Source organism: Petaurus breviceps, unplaced genomic scaffold (assembly GCF_028583685.1).
Source record: "Petaurus breviceps papuanus isolate PSGF00001 unplaced genomic scaffold, PetGlider_PUasm1.0 37, whole genome shotgun sequence".
Lineage (NCBI taxonomy): Eukaryota > Metazoa > Chordata > Mammalia > Diprotodontia > Petauridae > Petaurus > Petaurus breviceps.
The window spans coordinates 109568165-109589952 of record NW_027186296.1 but is presented as its reverse complement, the minus strand read 5'-3'; the positions used below and the strand labels follow the sequence as shown (position 1 = coordinate 109589952).

Below are 21788 nucleotides of genomic sequence, written 5' to 3'. Positions count from 1 at the left end.
TATCTGTTGAGGATCTAGCATTTCTGATCCTACTTCACTCCCAAAATGTGGGGCCTATTTAGGAAGTAGTGGGGTGGGGGGAGAGAATTGCTTTGCCAGGGCTTGGTTCTAAGGGTGGGATAGCCCAGATCACCAGTGACCCAGCCCCTCAGGAGAACAATAGAGGAAAACACTGGGCCTGAGAGAGGTGGAGAGTCTGGGGACCAGAGATCAATTTTAGGGCCAACTTTGGAGGCAGGAAGAAAGGAACAGTATGGGTCAGGAAACTTGAGTCTTCTCTGGAAGATGACCAGATCTGTAACTCAAGGGGGCCTCCCCTGTCCTCCAGCCAAGAGTCCTTAGGGTCCAGATATTTAAGGATCAGGAACAATATGTACTCATATTCTGTAATAGGACTTGGCCAGTGTGGGTGGGGCAGTGGGAGTGACATGGCTAAAATCCCTCTAATCTAGTCTTTACCTTTTTCTCTGTCATCGACCCCTGTAGCAAGCTGGTGAAACCTAAGGAATCATTCTCAGAAGAATATTTTTAAAGGCTTGAAATAAAATACATAAGATTACAAGGGAAATTATATTAACTGTAGTTGTCAAAATATATTTTTTTAAAAGGCCATCGCCTCTGGGTTAAGAATCCGTGCTTTAATCCTTCAACTGTTTCTCAGAGACCAAGGCTTCCAGACAGTTCGCCATCTTGATTGTCCTTCTTTGGACCACACTGCAATTTTTTCCTATTCTATGCAACATTGAGGGTAAAGTTCTTTTGGTATTTGGCAAGTCTATTGCCAGCCTCTCAGACTTCCATGGATTCCTCTATTATGTTCCTCTATTATTACTTATCATTGTAAACCACATCCTCCCCAATGCCACTATGTCTATGAGTTGAGTGCTTTTTGAATTTTTTAACATTATTTTATTTTTTCCAATTACATATAAAAGAAATTGTAACATTAGTTTAAAAATTTTTTTTGAATTCCAAATTCTCTCTCCTCCCTCTTCCTTTCCTCTCCTCTCTCTGAGACAGCAAGCAATTTGATATAGGTTATACTTGTACAATATATTTCCATAATATCATGTCTATGAATATCTCTTTACTTTCTGTATACTACCTTTTCTTATTCAATAAGAAACACTACCTTTGTGTAGCTTAAGGGTCTTCACTTTCCCAGCCAGAAGCTCCCAGTCCCTGAAATGCTTTCAGATTCCTTCTGGATTTTGTATAGCCCTCCCCCACTTCAGTCCAATCCACTTGCAAATCATGGCATCACTTCCCTGATCCCATGGTCCTCTTCAAAAATGAAGGACAAACAACAGCTATAGCACCATCAGTAGGGATTCTTGGCAGGCTCTGTCACATCTTAGACACGTACTTGAGGTGGACAACGCACTTCCCAGGTTGCTATATCGTATCTTCACACAGTCACCTCCTATCTCTCAGTAGGGAATTAGGGACTGGGAACAAGAATGGAAGTTTCGGTCTAGTTGGAATGACACAAGTATTTATTAAGCCTCTACTGCAAGACGGCGACTATGCTAAGAACTGGGGATAAAAAGACAAAAAAGAAATGTTCTCTGCCCTAACGTGACATATTCGAGTGAGGAAGACCACATGTAAATTTTTAATGTATACAAAATTACATAAAAACAAACATATAAACACAGGCTAACTTGGCAGGGTTAGCAGCGAGCAAAACAAATTTTTAGTAAGGCAAATATGGGGCCAATGCTGAAGGAGAAACACCAAACAAGATGGGAAACAAGTGACAGATTAAGAACTATGAGTAATAGAACATGATGTGCTGAAGTGAATTAGTAAGGTAGTCCAGTCATTAAAATAGTAATGATACTAAGGAAGCAAAAATAGGTGTGGAACATTGGGGAACAGTGAGGTTGTCCTCTTAATATACCTTGCGCTGGTCCTTCCCCTACTGTGTCTTGACCGTATCCTTGTCCATGTTTGAAATTGAGAAGCAATCTATGAGACAAGAGGGCTGCCTATCTTCCTGGTCTTAAATCCAGGCTCCTTGACCCCTTATGGGACTGTAGGAGTAACTTATGGCTCCACAGTTGCCCTGCATACACATGGATGGGCTCAAGGGATTGGTCAACGATATGGTGAACCGTTGTGGGTAGTCAGTGTGGCAGCAATATCCAAAATGTCCAGGAAGACTGGATGTCAGGGAATCATCTTTGGTAAGAACCTTTTGTGCCACACACTTCTTGCCTTCATTGCTTAACCAGATGCTTTTATGTAACATTGTCTAAGGGACCATAGGCTGAATGTGCTTGGGGTTGCTTCTTAACAGTATGGAAGAAGAATAAAGATGGCTCAGGCTGAGAAACCAGGCTTCCTCAATATCAGGTTCTTTTCATGATTGCTGTTGCTGTACACTAGTTCTGCTAGGCTGTCTGCCTGGCGTGGCCCACTCTTATTGGGGTTTTCTCAGTTTTTGCTTATCTCCCAGTTGCTGACTATCCATCTAATCCTTTGTCTAGTTTACCTTGAGCTACACCTCCCAACTCCTAAAGCTCTCCCAGATCTTTACTGGTATTGAACTTCCCATTTTGCACTGCCCCCAATACCTACTTTTTCTATTTTTTTCCCCTCTGTCTTTGCTTATTTGGCCACCACTACCACTGTGGCTCTAACTCTTGATTTCTATTTATTCTGATTCCTTGGTCTTAGCTCCTCCTTCACCAGGACTCCTCAACACATTTCCATGAATGACCCAGCCTAAGTAGGAATTTTATCTTTTGTAATAATCTAGATATGTCAGAACCAACCTGGATCATTGACTGACTAAGTAAATGCTAAATTAGTCAACATGATGCAATGAAAAGGATAATGGGTTTGAAGTCAGAGGATTGGCTTTCAATCTTGCCTCTGTTAGTATCTGACCTTGGTCAAGCCATGTAACCTTTGGAGGCTTCAGCTTGCTCATCTCTAAAATGAAGAGGATGGCCTCTAAGGTTCATACCAGCTCTAAATCCTAGGATGATCATGGAAAAAGGAGGGAGGAAATGTGCTGCATAGTATAACAGCAGTCTCAGTTAATTAACGAGTCATATTCAAGAAAAAAAAATGGTCAAAAGTAAAGGCATCAATGCTCACTGTCCCCATCTTATCAAAACACTTCACCAAAGCAAAATAATGGCCCCACTAAGGAGACAGAAAGAGCCCAGAATCAGTCCCAGCCAACAAATGCTTATCTTCTTGTCAAGCAAAGAGACATGGCAGTCACAAACAACATCAACTTAGAGTATAAGCTCATTTGCAAACCAGCAGATGGGAGAATGGTAGAAAACTGTAAGTAGTATTGATTCAGAAGTCATTAAAAAAAAAAAAAAGCAAAAAAAACAACAAGCAGATGAGATTCAGCTAAACCAGATCACCCTGAGAGCATTTGTAGATCAAACTGAAAGGACAACAATAAGCCATGAAATTGAGTGATCCTGATAGAGTTTTCATTGTTAGCTATTTTCATTAGTGACAATCAGGAATCCTCAGACCTGATGCATCATTGAGAGAGTGGCAGTGACGTTATAATTTAGAAGATTATTCAGATCCGACCAAATATGTACATAGTCGGAATCTGTCCTGAAGGTGGCACAATCCTAAAGGCACTCACGGCATCTCAGAGAGAAGGAATTCCAAAGGAGTGAAAAAGAACATAGATGATGTTTCTTCCCTCAAAATAAAGATGACCAAGAGGAAATCCCCAACTCCTGACTCATAGGCCTCTTTTCCCTTCTCTAAAATGATGCCTTCATGCATAGAAGCTATCTTTGATTAAAAAAAAAAAAAAGGATGTGAAGGGAACAGGTGGGCACCTTCACAGATGATTTTCAACAGCAAATCACATCTTCATGGTTGTACAACTGGCAGAGGTATAGAGATTTTTTTTTCAGTTTTCAAATGTTTTATTAACTTCTGATTTACATCATTAATTTCTGCCAGATTTTGAGTTACAAATTTTCTCCCTGTTTTTCCCCTACCCACCACCCCAGAATGGCAGTCCCACAGCATATCCCCTCCTCCAATCTGCTCTCTCCCATGGTATAGAGATTATTATTAGCTGCTGCTAATAACGTTGTTTATTTGATGCTTGTTTGTTTTTTAAATAGATTTTGAAAAATTTCTTTTGTCTTTACATTTATCTAGATTTCCCCCACATCCATTCATTTCCACTCCTAGAGAACCATACATTATTTTTTAAAAAGAATTTTTAAATGAAAAAGAGGAAGAGGAAAAATTCAATAAAACCAGCTAACACATTGAAAAAGATTTAATGTTATTTGCAATATTTTGCGCCTCTGCAAAGGTGTCTTCTTATAGGATTCCTTTGGGGCCATGTTTGTTCTTTATTATTCTGAAAGATTCCATTTCCATGGTTTTGTGATCATTCTTTCCATTTGCATTTTTATAGATATTGTGTATATTGTTTTCCTGGTTTAGTTTCCTTCATTTTTCATCAGTTCATTTAAGTCTTAACATTCTTTGTATTTACTCATCACTGATGGCCTTTCTCACAGCACAGGATTATTCCATTCCACCCATGGGCCACAGTTTGTTTGGCCATTCAAGTGGCTTTGAAAATCATTTGCCTCAGGAGAACACAAAGAAGGCCAACAGGCCCCCCTTATCCCTGCACAGATTGAAATTACATAGTGTGATTCTGTGACTGTGACCATAGAGATGCTGTTGTTCAGTTGTTTTTCAGTTGTGTCTGACTCTCCATGACCCCATTTGGGGTTTTCTTGGCAAAGATGCTGGAGTGGTTTGCCGTTTCCTTCTCAAGCTCATTTTACAGATGAGGAAACTGAGGCAAACAGGGTTAAGTGACTAGCCCGGGGTCACACAACTAGTAAGTATCTGAGGTCAGATGCAAACTCATGAAGATGAGTCTTCCTGATTCCCAGACTGGAACTCTATTCACTACGGTGCCTTCTAGCAGGTGTTATTATTATCTCCATTTTACCGTTGAGGAAACTGAAGCAGACAGATTAAGTGACTGGGATAGGATCACACAGCTGGCTAGGTATCTGAGACCAGATCTGAACTCAGGAAGATTTATCTTCTTGTCCTCAGGCTCAGCACTCTGTCCACTTCACCAAATAACTGTGTTCAGAGATCCACCAAATATTGATGACAAGTGAAGTATAAAATGGAGAATTATACTTACTTAAGATAGTCACGACTATTTTGAAAGATGTTCTGAATAGAGTCCAGATAAAAAGACTCTGTTGGTGATGTCATTCTAATGCTCCTATTTGCTGATGTTGTGCTGTTCATTGCAATGAGTCCCAAAACACCACAGAGCCTCATTAGTAAAATGTGCAGTTCTCTGGAAAAGATTGGACTCATGCTCTGAAGAAATCCAAAAAGGTGGGAAGGATTCATGTGGACACAGATATTTCTAGCAGCTCCTTTTATAGTGGCAAAGAACTAGATACTGAGAGACTACCCATCAATAGGGCAATAGCTAAACAAATCATGGTATGAATGTAATGGAATACTATTGACTGTAAGAAACAATGAAAGGAACAGTTTTAGAAAATTTGTCAGAAGATTTGTATGAACTGATGCAGAGTGAAGTGATCAAAAATGGGAAAATAATTTACAGATGTTTATATATTATATATAGATATAATTTATAGAAATTATAAAAATTTTAAGGAAAAACTTGAGAGTTTTTGATTGAAAGACTTGAGAATTCTCACATATAAAATACAACTATTGTTACAGACATTACAGATTATGGAGCATGTTACCCACCTTTTGACAAAGTAGTGAAGAAGTTAAGACATAACATTTTTGGACATGGTTAATGTGAGAATTTGTTTTGCTTGACTATGCATTTGCATATTTGTTATAAGGGGGAAAACCTGGCATAGTTATCCACACTAGAAAAGCAAAGTAAGTGAAAAATGGCTATAGCCTAGATAATGGTATGACATGAAGCTTTGTGGGAAGTTCATTGAGTCCTAACCCTATTATAGGTATGTCAAAAAGGCACTGTAAAAGTCAGGGAGCTTGACCTAGGAATAAGTAGTAGGAAGTGATTGGGCTATATCTCCTTTGGGAAATTTTACAGTGGCCTGTGTTCCCCAACTTTGTTGCCTTGATATTTTTAACCATCAATGTTCTCTTAGTGATGCCATATGACTGCAGATTATGGGATATCATGATCTTGGAAAATCAAAATGATAGGTAGCCAAAGGTCAATAGAAAGCCATATGGTGGGTCTAAGTAGATTGTAACACATTGTCCGTGATGACTTGCCCATGAGAAGTAGCATGAAGATTCATCTTATGAATGCCTAAAAAATGAGAGATGGGTTGTTCATTTGAGGAGAATAAAAGACATCAGATGGACATTGCTATATTGTTACTCAAACAGCATTATAGTATTAGAGCAGGGGTTCTTAGTGCCCCTCTGGCAGTCTGGTGAAGTTATGGACCTTTTTTCAGGATAATGCTTTGAAAAGTACAAAATAAAAATACATGAGCTTACAAAGGAAATCAATTATATTAAAACAAGTTTTCAAAATATTTTTTCAAAAAAGCTCATGGACTCCCAGATTAATAACTCTTGAACCAAAAGAAGGAAATCCAATCAGTCCTTTAGGTCAGTTCCCTCTAGAGAATTTATGGAAAGATGTGGAAGCAGAGTAGTAGAAAAAGCACTGGTCTTAGAAGTCCTGGGTCCAAGTCCTGGGATACTTGGATTTGACACTTACCAGTGGTGACCTTAGTAAGTGAGCTACTTAGTATGGTGCAACAGAAAAAGAAGGCTAGATTTAGAATCAAAATACATAGGTACAAATCCCAGTGCTACTACTTGGTAGTTGTGTTACCTTGGGTAAGTCACTTAACCAACTTGGGCCTCAGTTTCCTCATCTGTAAAATGGAGGTGCTGGACCAGGTGGCCTCTGAATTTCCTTTCAGCTGGAGAGCTATAATTCTTTGATGTATGAACCTGTGATTTTATGACAGTCCACTTCATCTCTCTGGCCTTAAGTTTCCTAATATGTAAAATGAAGGTGGTTGGATTAGAATTAGATTATCTCTGGGCCTGGAAGAATTACATTTGTTGATTTGTCAGAAAATACATTTTAGTTTATTTAGTGTGAGCATGGATGGTGTCTCTGAGGAGTAACATCAGCTTATGTTTATACTGAGTTTTAAAGTTTACAAAGTATGTATGTTATCTCATTTGATCTTTACAACAACAGTTTTGTGACTTGGGGTGAGGAAAGGAGGAGAGGGCGAGACACATAGAGCTTTGTAACTAGCTTGAACCCTTTTGCTCCTTCCTTGAAGTGGTAACTTGATTCTACATCATTTATTTCTGAGTTCCCCAAAATACTCAAAGAATTGTAGATGATCAGTTGGAGAAATTCTTATTTGTCATCTAACCCCTTCATTTTATAGATGAGAATACTGAGTCAGAGAATTTAAGTCGCTTGCTGAAGACCATCTCAGTCCCAATAGCATATTTATATAAAAAGATGGGAAGTATTCAATATTCTTTCCACTCCACAGTACTACCAGAGTGCTACAGAGACCTAGGTCTTCTGACCAGAGCCCACTTTCTTCCTCTCATTCTGAGAAAGCTCTGGTAACATCTGTTCCTGGTTTCTTCAGAAGCATGCCTGTGGCCCCACCCTAGAATAAGGGGAATGTTGTCTGTCTGGCTTCTGATTTTTAAAATCTCATTTCCTGTCCAGATGTAGGTCCTTGAAGACCAACTTGTTGGCTCATCCTTCTTTCCTAAATTGACTCCACCCATGTCTCTACACCAGTGCTTTTTCTTATGAAGAGGCAGAGAGCCTTGAGATCTTAGTGGGTGCTAAACTTCCTGTCTAGTTAACACCTTGTTGCCGGATTCTCATTCCTATATTCTGACTATCATCTGTCTTTTAAAGTCATTCTTTGATTCCAGTTCATTTAAGCCTGTTTTCCTCACACCAATGCTAATAGTACACTCATCTTGAATTCTTGCTTCAGCATGGTTGCCTGACAGCTTCAGCATACAAGTGAAGATTCTTGTACTCATCATTGACTTATTTCCTGAAATCAGTTTGGAAACAAGAGAAGCCTCAGAAGGAATATCCACAGAAAATTAACACCGAAGGATTTAAAGATTCAAACTAATCACTCATTTTGATCAATGCATAAGAGGAAAGTGGAAGCAAATTAATCGAAGCCAGTGGCTGCGGGTCTTATAATGCTCAGAACTCCCCTTTAGGGCCCATTAAGGAACTTTTGGATGCTCTACCGGAAAGCAGTGAGATTAGCTCTCCGGGAATTATCAGTAGATCCAAGAATTGATCCATGCAAAATCTTTCAAACGATGAAAAAAAAATGGCATTGGCTCAAGGCAAAAGAGAAGGAATTGTCAACAGACCCAGGCTGAGGCCCAAAATGGACTTGTGATATGAAAACCAGGTGGTAGAAAGATAAGGCAAAAGGAACTAAGCATCTTGCTAACATATAAGGCCTCTTCAGAGTTGCCAAAAACCTAAATCAAGCTATTCAAGGATTTGTCAAATGAGGGGATTGAACTATAGTGGGTTTTTTAAATCCTTTTTTTTTTGTATCATGAAACCCTTTGGCAGTCTTGTCTACAAATGCTTCTCAGAGAACACTTTTAAATGCATAAGATAAAATATAAAGGATTACAAAAGGAACCAATTATACTGCAATACAGTTATCAAAGTATTAAATTTAATAAGTTTATGGACCCCAAGTTTAGAACCACTAACTCAGATGGTGTCCAGAACCTCTTCATGCTTTAAAGGCTATATGATTACATCATTTCCCGCTTTATATAGAAGATAGAGCAGGTTCTGATTATAGATTACAGAGAATTACTACCATGTTTCCCCGATAATAAGACACTGTCTTATTATATTTTTTTTTGACAGAAAAACACCAGAGGGCTTATTTTCAGGGGAGGGCTTATTTTAATGAACATTGACAGCAATTTTAATAAACAGGTAAATATGAACAAAAATATGTACCTTTATTCAATAAGCAAATCACTGGGGAAGAACAGGATGACGCGCTCACTGCTGCAGCTCTGATTGGATGCAGCTCGGAGCTCGGCGTGCGTTTCACGGGGGGGTAGGGGGGACGGTGCATACAGAGGGTACCGTAATGTAGCGTGTAGCGCAGGGGATCACCTTCACTACAGTAGCAATCTCAATAGGGCTTATTTTCGGGGGAGGGCTTATTTTAGAGGAATCTTACACAGTAAGGGGAGGGCTTATTTTCGGGGTAGGTCTTATTATCGGGGAAACACGGTAGTGGCTATTAGAAAGATCTGGAGAAGAAAATGGCAAACCACTCCAGTATCTTTGCCAAGAAAACCTCAAATGGGGTCAAGAAGAGTTGGACATGAGTGAAAAATTTAGATTAGAAAGATTATTTTAAAACTTTCTGGATTGAAGATTAAATGGTTTAAAGATTCTATAAAGAGATGGGCATTGTGGCATACTGAAAAGACCCTGTGCTCTAGTCTCAGTTAGTAAACCTGTAAACTTCAGTTTTCCAATCTGTAAAATGGGAATATCAATAACTGGTCCAAAGATCTTAGTCATTAAATATTTATTAAGTAGTTTCCATGTTCCAGGCACTGTACTAAACATTGGAGATATGATATAAAGAAAAAACAAAAGACAGTCCCTGTTCTCAAAGAGTTCATAGTCTAATGGGAGAGATAATATGCAAAAAAACAGGTACAAACAAGATATCTACAGGACATCAAATTGGGAATCATGAGCAGAGGGAAGGCACTAGAATGAAGGGGGGTGAGGGAAGATTTTATCAGGCACTTGAAGGAAGTCAGTGGAGCTAAATTATTGTGAGGATCAAGTGACAATGTACGAAAAAGCACTTTGTACAGCACAGAGCATTCTCTAGAAATAAGCCATCTTCAGTTTTGTTTTGTGCTTATGGAGCTTAGTCACAAATTGCCTCAGAATGTCACCTGGCCCTTGGTAAAGTAGAGAAGAATATCAAAGAGGTAAAGAATGTAAAATATCTGGAAACAATTAAATCTTTATCAAATGGCAGAAAAGCTTATGAGTCAACACGATATGCTCACCTTGGAGAGTAAGAGTGGGGAAAAAAGTTTACGAGATCTTCAGGATCTTATAGTCTTGAAAATAATTATAAGGAAAGTGCTATTTGGAAACCACAGAGGCATCAACTTCATATTTTTTTCCACCACTGGAAAAATCCTTGTGATCAAGATTCCATCTGTACCTTCCTCTTCTAGAATTTTTTTTAACAACTGCAATAATATCTTATATTTACAAAGTGCTTTAAAGTTTGCAAAATGCTTTACTTCTTCTGTCTCATTTGAACTTCAAAAGAGTCCTGGGAGGGGTGGTAAGTGCTGCAGGTAATATTATCTCCATTTTAGAGATGAGCAGAGCCCAGAGAAATGACATGAATTGTCTGCATCACACAAATATTAAGCTCTACTTGACAGATAATCCATGATGTTAGAAATAAGACATCATTGTATCAATAAATCAAGAATCAATGATTTCATCATTATTGGAATGCCACCATGCCTGGTACATAGTAGTAGGCACTTAAATGCAAGTTGACTTACACAGATCACAACTCATCTGTAATTTAGTAGCTAAGTCTTTAAAAGTATAGTTATCTGCAGATTAGAATTGGCAGGGAAAAAAAGGCAGGCACATGGACAATAGCAAATAGTGGCAGTATCTTTGACCAGCCTCCCCTTCCCCATAAAAACTAACATAAAAACTTTTTAAAGTCCAGCCTTTTAGAGCTAGTTAACATGTGGGGCAAGTACCCTGAAGGTATTCTTATGCAGTATAATAATTGATATTCAACATGGTAACCCTGAGTCATCAGGAAAAGATTATGTTGCTTTTAACATGCTTAGTTGAAGAAGGCGGAGGATAAAATTAGGAACAATGGGTGGAAATTGGAGAGAGGCAGATGGTTCAATGTAAGGAAAAGCCTTCTAACAATGAGAACAATTCTGATGTGGTCACTGATTCCCTCTGACTAGCAGTCTTCAAACAAGGGCTGATGAACACTTGTTGGGTGTGTTGTTGAAGAAAAAAATTCTTGTTAGGGGACAAATTGAGTTAGATTCTCTTTGAGTCCTTACTGAGATTCTGTGTCTCTGATGCTGTCTGTACTGCAGTTTGGAAAGATTTTCATTCAAAATTATTTAAATACAAATTCTGGTGTTTAATAGTTTAAAAAAAACACTATTATCCAGAAAACCATTATCAGAATGGTGCCTTCTCTAAAGTTCTGGATACCTGAGGTTTTGCTTTAGGTGCCCATGATGACATTGTCACAATTGAGAAATCAGTCAGACACAAAACACATTTGTCAACTAAGTCACTGCAGGACTTAGGAAATAAGCTAAAATCCGTGGGGCTTTTTGGCCCACTCTCAACACTAAAGGCTAATTTTGACTTTCTAATATACCTCACTTAAATTTAATAAAACATGGACTTAGCTTTTTCCATTACCCCATGTACCATTCCTTTCTCCCCAACCTTCTATTTCCTTCTTGTCCTAACAAGATGGCATCTTTTCACCTTCCCTGAGTATGTGTTTATTGCTTAATTTCCCACATATTCCAGTTCCCCTAGAAGCTCATTCTCAGGGGTCTTACGGCCTCTTTGGGCTCCAAGTTGCATACAGATGAGGTATGAAGTGCTAGCAGCAATATCTCTCTCTTTTCATCTGTTTGGAAACGGGATAGAAGTCATAAAGTAGAGTATGGGAGCGCAGGTATGGATAGAAAAGAGAGACTAATAAGGATAACCTGTTGTTTGTCTAATCTCTTTGGCTATGAAGAGCAGTTTCATGTAAATGACCTCATTTGAGGTAGGCAGGGCAGACATTCACGTTGTAACAGAATCTCTGAGATCATATTGTCCAACCCACACCTGGCCAGGCCCCACCTCTACAGCACACCCCAAATGTGATCTTCTAGTGTCCATTTGAAGATGCTCAGAATGGGGAACTTCCTACCTCCCAAGGCTGCATATTTAATGTTTAAACTATTTTAATTGTTATAAACTTTTTTCTTACAAAAAAAAAAAAACAAACTTCAAAAGTCTAGCCAAAATCTTGCTTTCTGCACCTTGCCCCTATTACTTCAACTTATAATATTGTTTAAGGTCTGGTACTGCTGAATCTGCTTCCTTTACCTAGTTTCTTTGAGGTTCCTGGCTTTTTGTTCTTCCAAATGAACTTTGTTATTATTTTTTCTAACTCAGTAAGATAAGTTTTTGGTAATTTAATTGGGATAGTATTGAATAAATAGATTAATTAGGTAAAATTGTCATTTTTTAATATTGGCTTTACCTACCCATCAACAATAAATATTACTTCAATTATTTAGATCTGACTTTATTTGTAAAAAAGTGTTTAATGTTTATGTTCATCTAGTTCCTGCCTCTGCTTTGGCAGGCATACTCTGAGATATCTTATACTGTCTTGTTATTTTAAATGGCCTAAAACAATATTGAATAATATGGCTGACACATAGTGTAGTTTCCCTGTTTTTCTCTTTTGATTAAATTTATTTTAGCTTTAACTTTATCTGAGATCATGACTACTACCCTTGCTTTCTTTACATAATAAATTCTACTCCTGACCTTTATTTTATCATTGTGTATATCTCTCATTTGTATAGAATTTCTTGAAAGTAACATATTGTTGAATTCAAATTTTTAATTTGCTGTTTCCATTTTATTGGTAAAGGCATCCCATTCATATCCTAAACTATAATTACTTATTGTGCATTTTCCTCATTTCCTGTTTTTCCCTCTTACCCTATTTCTATCCCTCCTCACTCCTCTGCTTTACTTCTAACCTCTACCTTGCCCTCCTATTCCTTAACCTACCCACCCCTCCAAGAGTCCAACATCCCCCCTTTTCAAGAAATTCTAAATCCTTTGTTTGGCATTTAAAGCTCTTCATAACCTTGTCCTTTCAACCAATCTTCATAGGCTGTGTTTTTAATTACTTCGGTTGACCAATTCTTCTCTTTAGTCCAGTTTAGCTATGACATAGACACTATGTCCTTTTAAAAATAGGATGTCCAGAATTGGTAACAATATTCCAAGTATTGTCTGACCAAGGTAGAATACAGCAGAGCTACAATCTCACCTGTATTTCTATTAATAAGGCCCAAGGTAATATCAGTTCCTTAGTTTGCTCTATCACTCTCTTAACTCATCAAGCTTCCATTCCATTAAGCCCCCCCAGATATTTTTTAAATCAACTATTGTCTAACTATATCATCCCTTCTGTACTTGTGCACTTGATTTTTTTAATCTAAGTGAAGACTTTCCATTAATCCCTAAACAACTTTTTCTTATTAGAATTAACCTTGATTAATTAGCTCTTTTGGGATCCCTTTTCTGACACCCATTGAATTAGCTCTCCTTCCTTACCATTTGACATCCACAAATTTGACCTCATACATATCATTGGCAATTAGAAAAGAGGTAGCTGGATGGTGTAAATACAGGAGGTTCAGGGTTTGTAAGAGGAGATGGAGGATGGACGAGAAAACTTCATGTAGTAGTATCTTATCACAGAGAGATGGGGTGACTTAAAGTGTGATGGGAACAATAGTAGGGCAGCCAGATTTAAGGTTCTGTTATTTTTAGGTTAGTTAAAATCAAGGAAAAATCAGGTGGAAAAAGAGGTTCTTTACCACTGAGTTTCAATTTTTTGTTTCTCCCTCCCCAATCACTACCTCTCTTCTTTAAAAAACAAACAAACCCCACCCCCCAAACCCACGTATCTGTTTGATACAGTTCTGTGAATCTAAAATGTTAACTGAGTAGTGTTAATTAGAATTAGGAGGGCTCTTTCTTTTACTAACATCAGGCTTCAAGAGGGAAAATGTGAGTGATTGAATTGTGCCTCTGGAGAAGAGAGTTCTGTTGCTTTTTTGTCTGCAAAAGAGGAATGTCAAGGGACAATTGTTTCTTCATTGCTCTGAATGTGAGCCTTGTGTTTTCAAAGGTCAGAGACACTGAGCACATCATGGCTAGAGCTCGTTCCTATGGTAATTAGGCCATCCTGACTGAAGGCATTTTGTGTTTGAAATCCGGAAGCTGGGCTTTCTCCCTCGGTCCCAGTGTATGCTGGTTTCCTGCTAACATAACCATTTGCTTTTTTGTTTTTGTTTTTTATTTTGTTTTGTTTTTCTCGTTCTTCTTTCATCCCTCTCCGTGATACCCCTTAGGTCTGGAGCCAGAAAATTTCCCCACAGGTAAGCTTGCTTTTGAATTATCTGTCTCATTGGATTCCACTGGTGCCTATGGAAAAGCCCCCTGGAACTAGGGAGAATTCCTGGTGACCCGAGTACTTTTTGATCTTGTAGATGAGTGGAGACTGTCCTCTAAGGCAGATACCAACGGAAACGCCCAGCCCTCTTCCCTGGCTGCCAAGGGCTACCGAAGTGTGCATCCCAATCTTCCTTCTGACAACAAGTCCCAGGTAGGCAGACATGTGTCTGAGGGCTGGGTGCAGAGTGGGCAGAGGGCATTGTTCTGTGCCTCGGGTTCGGAGGCACAGCTGCCTCAATTGGATAGGTCCTAATGTAAGCTTCTGGACCAGTGGAAACTCTCTCCAAGAAACAGAGTACAGAAGAGTTGGGGCTAAAGAGGAGTGAGCCTTGAATAGTTATATAATGGTGGTGTTCACTTGTGCATACATGGGGATTTCAATTGGTTCCTTTGAACTCACAAAGTTTCTTTGACGCTTGGGGAAAAGTTCTGGAAGAGAATATTTTAAAAAACTGTTTAAAAGCAAATGGGGGAAATAATTCAAGCTCATTTTAAATTTTATCCATGTCTATATTTACATGAGGGGTAGTCCTGTAATCACTCTGTTAATTGTCTAGTGTTCAAATCAGTCAATTGCCAGTTATTTATCATGTGCTAGGCACTATGTTTAGTGCTATGGATACAAAGAAAGGTCAAAAAAAGAGGAAGAAGAGACAAAGGAAAGAAAAGAAGAGAAATAGTTCCTGCCTTCAAAGAGCTTACATTCTATTGGGGGAAACAGCCTGTGCACAGCTACATACAAAATAAATGCAAAGTAATTGTCAGAACAGGATGCATTAACTACTGAATGATCAGCAAAAACCTTGTGGAGGAGATGCCATGAGCTGTCTTGAAAGGGAGCTAGAGTTTCTACAAGGGGGAGGGAGGAGGGAGAGTGTTTCAGACATGGGTATCTGAGAAGGGACAGCAGGTGAAGTCACAGAGGTCAGGGATGCAATGTTGTGTCCAAGGAACAACAGTAAATAGACCAGTTTGGCCAGAATGAGGAGTGTGTGAAAGAGGGGTAACCAGTCTGGAGAGGTTGGAGCCCAATTGTGATCAGAGCTAGGTGGAAGCTGCAGTTGGAGTTCCTATGGATCTCCCCATCCCCACTTCCCCAGATAAGAGTCTGGGCGTCTGCTGGCTTTCTGTGCTGTCTTCCTGCTCTCTCACTGCTCAGTGACTGGGGCCAGAAGTAAGAATTACCACTATAGGCAAACAATCCCAGCGATAACTTCTGTCTGCAATGGAGGAGTGGAAGGGAATAAGCATTTCTGTATTACCTCTTATGTATTGGGCACTTGCTAAGTGTTTTACAAATATTTTCTCATTTGATCTACGAAGTGATGATGTTTGAAACTTTAGCTAATAACGGTAATGATTATGCTAAGATTTAGCTCCCTCAGGCTTCTTCCTATTCTTTCTCTCCCCACCCTTGTCAGCTGAAAAATCCCCCCTTCTACAGGAAGTCTTCTCTAAGCCCTCTTAATTCCAGTGCCTTCCTTCTGTTAATTACCTCCTATTTATCCTGGATGTTCCTTACTTTGTATATATTTCTTTGCATGTTATCTCCCCCATTAGATGGTAAGCTCCTTGAGGGCAGGGACTGTCTTTTGTCGCTCTTTGTATCCCCAGCAGTTAGCACAGTGCCTAGCACATAGTAGGCACTTAATAAATGTTTATTGATTGATTGAAAATATGAGCAATCCAGGGGCAGCCAGGTAGCACAGCAAGTAAGAGCACCGGCTCCAGTGTTGAGAAGACCTGGAGATCGAATCCCGGGCTCAGACACTTAGCACCCACCCAGAAACACCTGGCCGTGTAACCTTGAGCAAGTTACTTAACCCCAATTGCTTAGGGGCAGCCAGGTGGCTCAGCGAGTAAGAGCATCGGCTCCAGTGTTGGGACGACCTGGAGATCAAATCCCGGGCTCAGGCGCTCAGCACCACACCCAGAAATAACTGGCCGTGTAACCTTGAGCAAGTTACTTAACCCTGATTGCTTAAAAATAATAATAAAAAAAAAAGAAAATATGAGTAATCCTTGACCAAGAAAGAAAGACAGAACCTATTTCTGGGTATAACCCCCACATTCATACTGTGTGTTTTTAAGAATGATAATGATGATGACGATGATGATACCTAGCATTTATATAATAGCACTTTAAGGTTTGCAAAGCACTTCATTTACATATTTTCACTTAATCCTTATAACAACTTTGAGAAGTAGATGCTATTATGATTCTTCCCATTTTATAGATGAGTTAACTGAGGCTGAGAGAAGTTAATTTGCCCAGCATCCCATGACTAGTCTGAGGTAGGAATTGAATGTAGATTTTCATGATTCCAATTCCATCTCTCTCTCCACTATACCACCTAGATGCCTGATGTTACTTCTCTAAACAGAAGCTGTAATTGCTAGTTCCCAGCCTGTACAGCAACAGAATGGGTGGATGCTGTGCAAGAGGGGCCAGACCACTCTGTGCTTGTTTCGCCCCTTTTTCTGAGCGACTCCATCCCTCTCTGCAAGCTCCTTGAGGGCAGGTCCATGCTTTCTGTTTCTTTTCTTTCCCCTTGAGGACATGGACAAGTTCACACAGAGGGTGCTCAATATATATTGTTCACCAACTGGAAGCTCAGCAGGCTTTTTTCTTGAGTTCATATCCAGTGGGGAGTTGCCATAGTTCTGTAAATTTGGGTGAGATCATGTAATGATCTATCTACATAGAGCAATGAGCTCATCTCTCAGAACTCATGAAGGTTGACCAGAGGTTCTGCTTTTATGTTGCAGAAGTATAGCAACTTGGAGGTAATCGACAAATAATATAGTTATTGAATGTCTACAGTGAGAAAAGCATCATTTTAGGTGATAGTGGAATAATTAAGTTTTTATGAGATAGAACCTGGCCTCAAGGAGTTTACAGGCTCATAAGAGGGTAAGATGCTAACACAGACTACTATAATTACATAATAATGATAAGTACACACATAATAAGTACATTTGGGGGGTTTGTCCTCTGATTTCATTGGTTTGGGAGAACTTGGAATGTATGAAAGTTCCCTTCACCCACACAGAGAGGCAGCTTATCTGGAACTTACAGTTTTAGAGCATTTCAAAGGACACTGAAGTGTTAAGTGTCTTTCCCTTAGTCAGTCAGTACATGTAGGAGGTAACTCAGCTTAGGTCTTCCTGACTCCAAGTCCAGCCTTCCTTTCACTGAATCATGCTGCATAAGAGCTTTAGAGAAATGAAAATATTTCTTAGCCAGAGCACTCTCCTGTATCCCTGCCAAGTGGTCCTAAGCACCCGAGTAAGTCAATGCTATTGTTCTTTACCATGCTTCTGAGGAAATGAAGTGAACAAGCCTTCTGCACCAAGTGAGAGAAATCTGGGATGGCTTTGTCTCCTCTTCATAGTGATGAGGATTTCACCACCTTCTTGGTACCTCGGAACTGAAATAGGCAGAGGGACCATCTCCCTCTTCCTTTCTATCTACATAGATTAGCTGTTGAAAGTAGCCAAATTATCCAGTCAATGAGTATTTATTAAGTGCCTTTTGTGTGCTGGCAATGCATGCCAACGTGCTCCAGAATTCTTAAAATTGCCTGCCACTCAGTACTGTCTGTTTATACAATTGGAATGATAGAAAATTCCTTCCTGGCATGTCATTGTTAAGAACCATAGACTTACTGCTGAATCTCCACAGGTATCATTGTGTTAAGAATGATCAATTCATAGACTGTTGGGGTTTGAAAGGCCCTGAGAGACAATTTAATACAACTGCCATATTGTACAAGTGAATAAACAGAGACTCAGATAGTTGGAGTGATATGAGAAGTTAACTGTTTCCCAAATATATAGAAGTTTACCCAATTTGTAATGTATGTAATCAGATACAGTCAGCTCCCTTCTTTGGACCCCTGTTTTGTCATCCAAAGTGGGAGATGGGGGGGGAGGGTAGACTAATCACTTAGATTCCTATCAGCCCTGAAAATATGCGCTATCTCATTTCAGTCAGCTCACTCACAGATAACAACAATCATATCTACACTGGGGAAATGATACTATAATCCACATGGAATTTACATGCCACATATGTACTCATACACACACGTACAAATACATGCATACACATAAACCCTAATAATTACCTTAATACCCAAAAGACAGCTCATGAATGCTAATAATGCCCTTTGGCTTCATAAGCAGCTACACCAGACTCGTTATCACAAGGGACCAAAAGTGAATGGTTGACCTAACACAGATCTGCTCAGGAACTGGAGAGTTAATTAAATTGCTTGATTCATTTGCATATTGGGTGGCTCTTCTACTATTACAGTGTTTTATTACTTGATATTGCTATTCCAGATTTATTTTTGCTGCACGCTCATCTGTAAAGAAATAACTGATTTTATTAATAGATGTATTGGTAGTTATTGGTAATTAATAGCTAATGATTATCCAGATTAATTAGTATTATTATTAATAGACATACTACCAATAGACTCAGTGATGCCTGAAAATGCAAACAAGAAATATGAGTAATGAATTTTTTCCAAGATTGTTTTATTTTTTAAAATTAATTTTTAGCAATAATTTATTTTCTCTCCTTCCCATCCTCCTCCCAACAGTTTGTTTTGAGGGAGGAGCAAACTCCTTGCCCTACCTTGATGCTATTAACACCCAGGCAAGAGACAAATAAAAGATGGTTACCCTGCTGGATCCCAGGTGTAACCTCTGAAGCTGTCCCAGAGCTCCCCAGGATCACTGTCCCCTGTCTATCTGCCTATATGAAGTGAAAGAGGGACATGGAAATTATGGAGTCAGATGGAAGAATCCTGCTGCCTTGATATTTCAACGTATTAATTTTCCTGGCTGACCGGGTTATGTGCCCTCTGTCAGGAGACAGGCTTGCAGAGCTGACCCAGTCATTCTTGTTCCATGTACCCCATCACTGCTATGATCCCTAGCCAAGGCAGTGGCTGGGAGATAGGGGATCATCCTAGTTAGCTTTGCTTTTCTGTTCCATTGGATGATCGTGTTCCCCCCAGACTGACTCATTCTGATTTTAGTCTAATGTACACAACCCTGAAAAATTCTGGGTGTATACATGTTGGGAGCAAGAAGGAAGTATCCCAAGTGCACCTTTCTGCTTTCAAAGCACCTTAATACATCCAGCCTGTTTGATCTTCACAATTATCTTGTGAAGCCTGTGGTGCTGATATTATCATTATTATTATTCTCATTTTCCAAATGAGAAACCGAGCCTTAGAAAGGTTAAATAATTTGCCCAGATTTGCTGATATACAGCTAATCTTGAGGCAGATCTCCAGTAGAAGTCTCCTCATTCCCAATCCTGGGGCTCTTTTGGTGAATTGTCAAATTGCACTCTCTTTCACTGCTTTACTTAACTCCAGCCCTTCTCCCCACCCCCACACCTTCTTTAATGCTACAAGAAACAGCAATAAAATAGGACTATTGGCTTTAATAGTCACTGACAACCATATCCAGACCTCTGGGGAGTGTGTTTTCTGAAGGGGCAAAGAGCTATGAAGGCTTATTGCTTGATGTAATGCATCCCTGAGGCCCATATATGGGCACGGTCAAATTAAGTTAAACACTCCCTGAAACCGATTTCTATCTTTGGACAAGAAGGAATCACATATGGAGAGAAACAAGCTTAAAATGAAAGTAAACCGAGGCCAGGAGAAAAACAGCCTCCTACTACAGTCCAGTGAAAAGAAAGGGATCCCTTTTTGTATGGGAGTTATGCTTTATGTTCCTGGAGATTTCATATTTAGCATGGAGACTTCCCCCCAGCCTTCATTCTGAATTTGTGGAACCTGCAGTATTTTACTAAGGACTCTCAAGTCTTACAGAGTAAGGGGGGAAACTGCTTGTTTTGTGTGTGACCACATGTCAGTGACCATAGCTACCATTACACCATGACCATGACCCTGACCCTAGAGAGAACTGTTTATATAGTTATGTGCATCAAAATTCATCAAAAATCAACCAAACTGTCTCTTCTTGTTAGAAGTTCCTGTAACATTCTCTCTCCTCCCCCTCCGTGAGCACTAATTGTTACTGTTTATGCCAATAGCCTTTTTTCTTTTGTTTCTTATCTTTTCCACTAGCCTCTTGCCCAAGAGTTCTGAATGTAGATCCTTCTAGGCTATAATATACCTTTTGGAGATGAGACTAGCTTGAGAAGAGTGTTAAGAACGTGCGTTTTCCTATAAGAAGGGGGTCATCCCAGCCACCTTGGTCATAGTCTGGGGCCTTAGGCCTATAACCAAAGGAAGTATACTTCCTACGATGACCCCTGACCTCCAGCAGGATGCCTAGTTGGAGAACCAATAGAGAGCTGGGGGCATTGGTGAATGGCCCCTTCTGATTCACTCTGGATTCAGAATCTAATACATATAGCCACAAGGAACTATTGGGTGTGGTATAGAGAGCAAGCAGGGAGTATCACAGGTATGCCTTTTTAATCTCTGATTGATCAGTTAGATCTCACTGGTTTCAACTGTTCTCATGGTATTGGCCATGATCACTTTGGGACAGCATTCTCCCATCTCTCTGTTTGATTAAATTGCCACTGATATCCTTAGAACTTTTTATAAGACATGGGCAAGAAGGAGATCACTTGTGCTTCATTTCAAGTTTGTCTTTCATCATTATTCTTGTTATTATTAACCTTGCTATTATTATTAATCTTGTTATTGTTAACAGTAACAATAATGCCACACTTAATAGTAACATTTATAGAGATCTTTTTGGTTTATGAAATATTTTAGGTGTGTTATCTCTTTGGTCCTTCCAGGAACCCTACATGGTAAATGATGCAGAAATTATTATTCTCATTTCAGATGAGGAAAGTGAAACTCAGAAAGACTGAGTGATTTTAACAAGGTCACATTAGAACTCACACCCAGACTCTAACTCCAAATCCAATGGAATCAGAGCATTGACTTTCCTATGCTGACTTAATTAATTGGTTTCATCAAATAAACATATGTAAAAGAAGAAATCTCTTTCCCAATTTTGTGAGGCAGTTTTGCATATTGCCTAAGCTTGCTAAACTTGGAGTTAAAAAAACCTGGGTTCAAATTCTGATCACTGACATTATATGTGCATGGGCAGATCACTAATCTTCTCTGAGACTCAGTTTATGCTACTCTCTAAGGCAGCTGAGGACCTCAGACACTTACTAATTGTGTCACTTAACTACTGTCTACCTCAGTTTCCTCAACTGTAAAATGGGGATAATACTAGCACCTATTTCCCTAGGTTGTTCTGAGGATCAAATGAGATAATATTGGTAAAGTCCTTAGCAGTATATGCATATAGTAGACACTTAATAAATGTTGTTTCCTTCCTTCCTTCCTTCCTTCCTTCCTTCCTTCCTTCCTTCCTTCCTTCCTTCCTTCCT

At 39.3% G+C, this 21788-nt stretch overlaps 1 protein-coding gene across 18 annotated transcripts in view; it reads left to right on the top strand.

The window, feature by feature from the left end:
- SORBS1 (sorbin and SH3 domain containing 1) overlaps nucleotides 1-21788 on the top strand; it is a 149608-nt gene that overhangs the window by 9525 nt on the left and 118295 nt on the right. For all 18 annotated transcript variants that reach the window (XM_069099294.1, XM_069099291.1, XM_069099290.1 and 15 more), the window contains 2 exons: nucleotides 14272-14298; nucleotides 14410-14525. In XM_069099294.1, the coding sequence (XP_068955395.1) occupies nucleotides 14272-14298; nucleotides 14410-14525 (143 nt within the window). The remainder of the gene's footprint in view (nucleotides 1-14271; nucleotides 14299-14409; nucleotides 14526-21788) is intronic.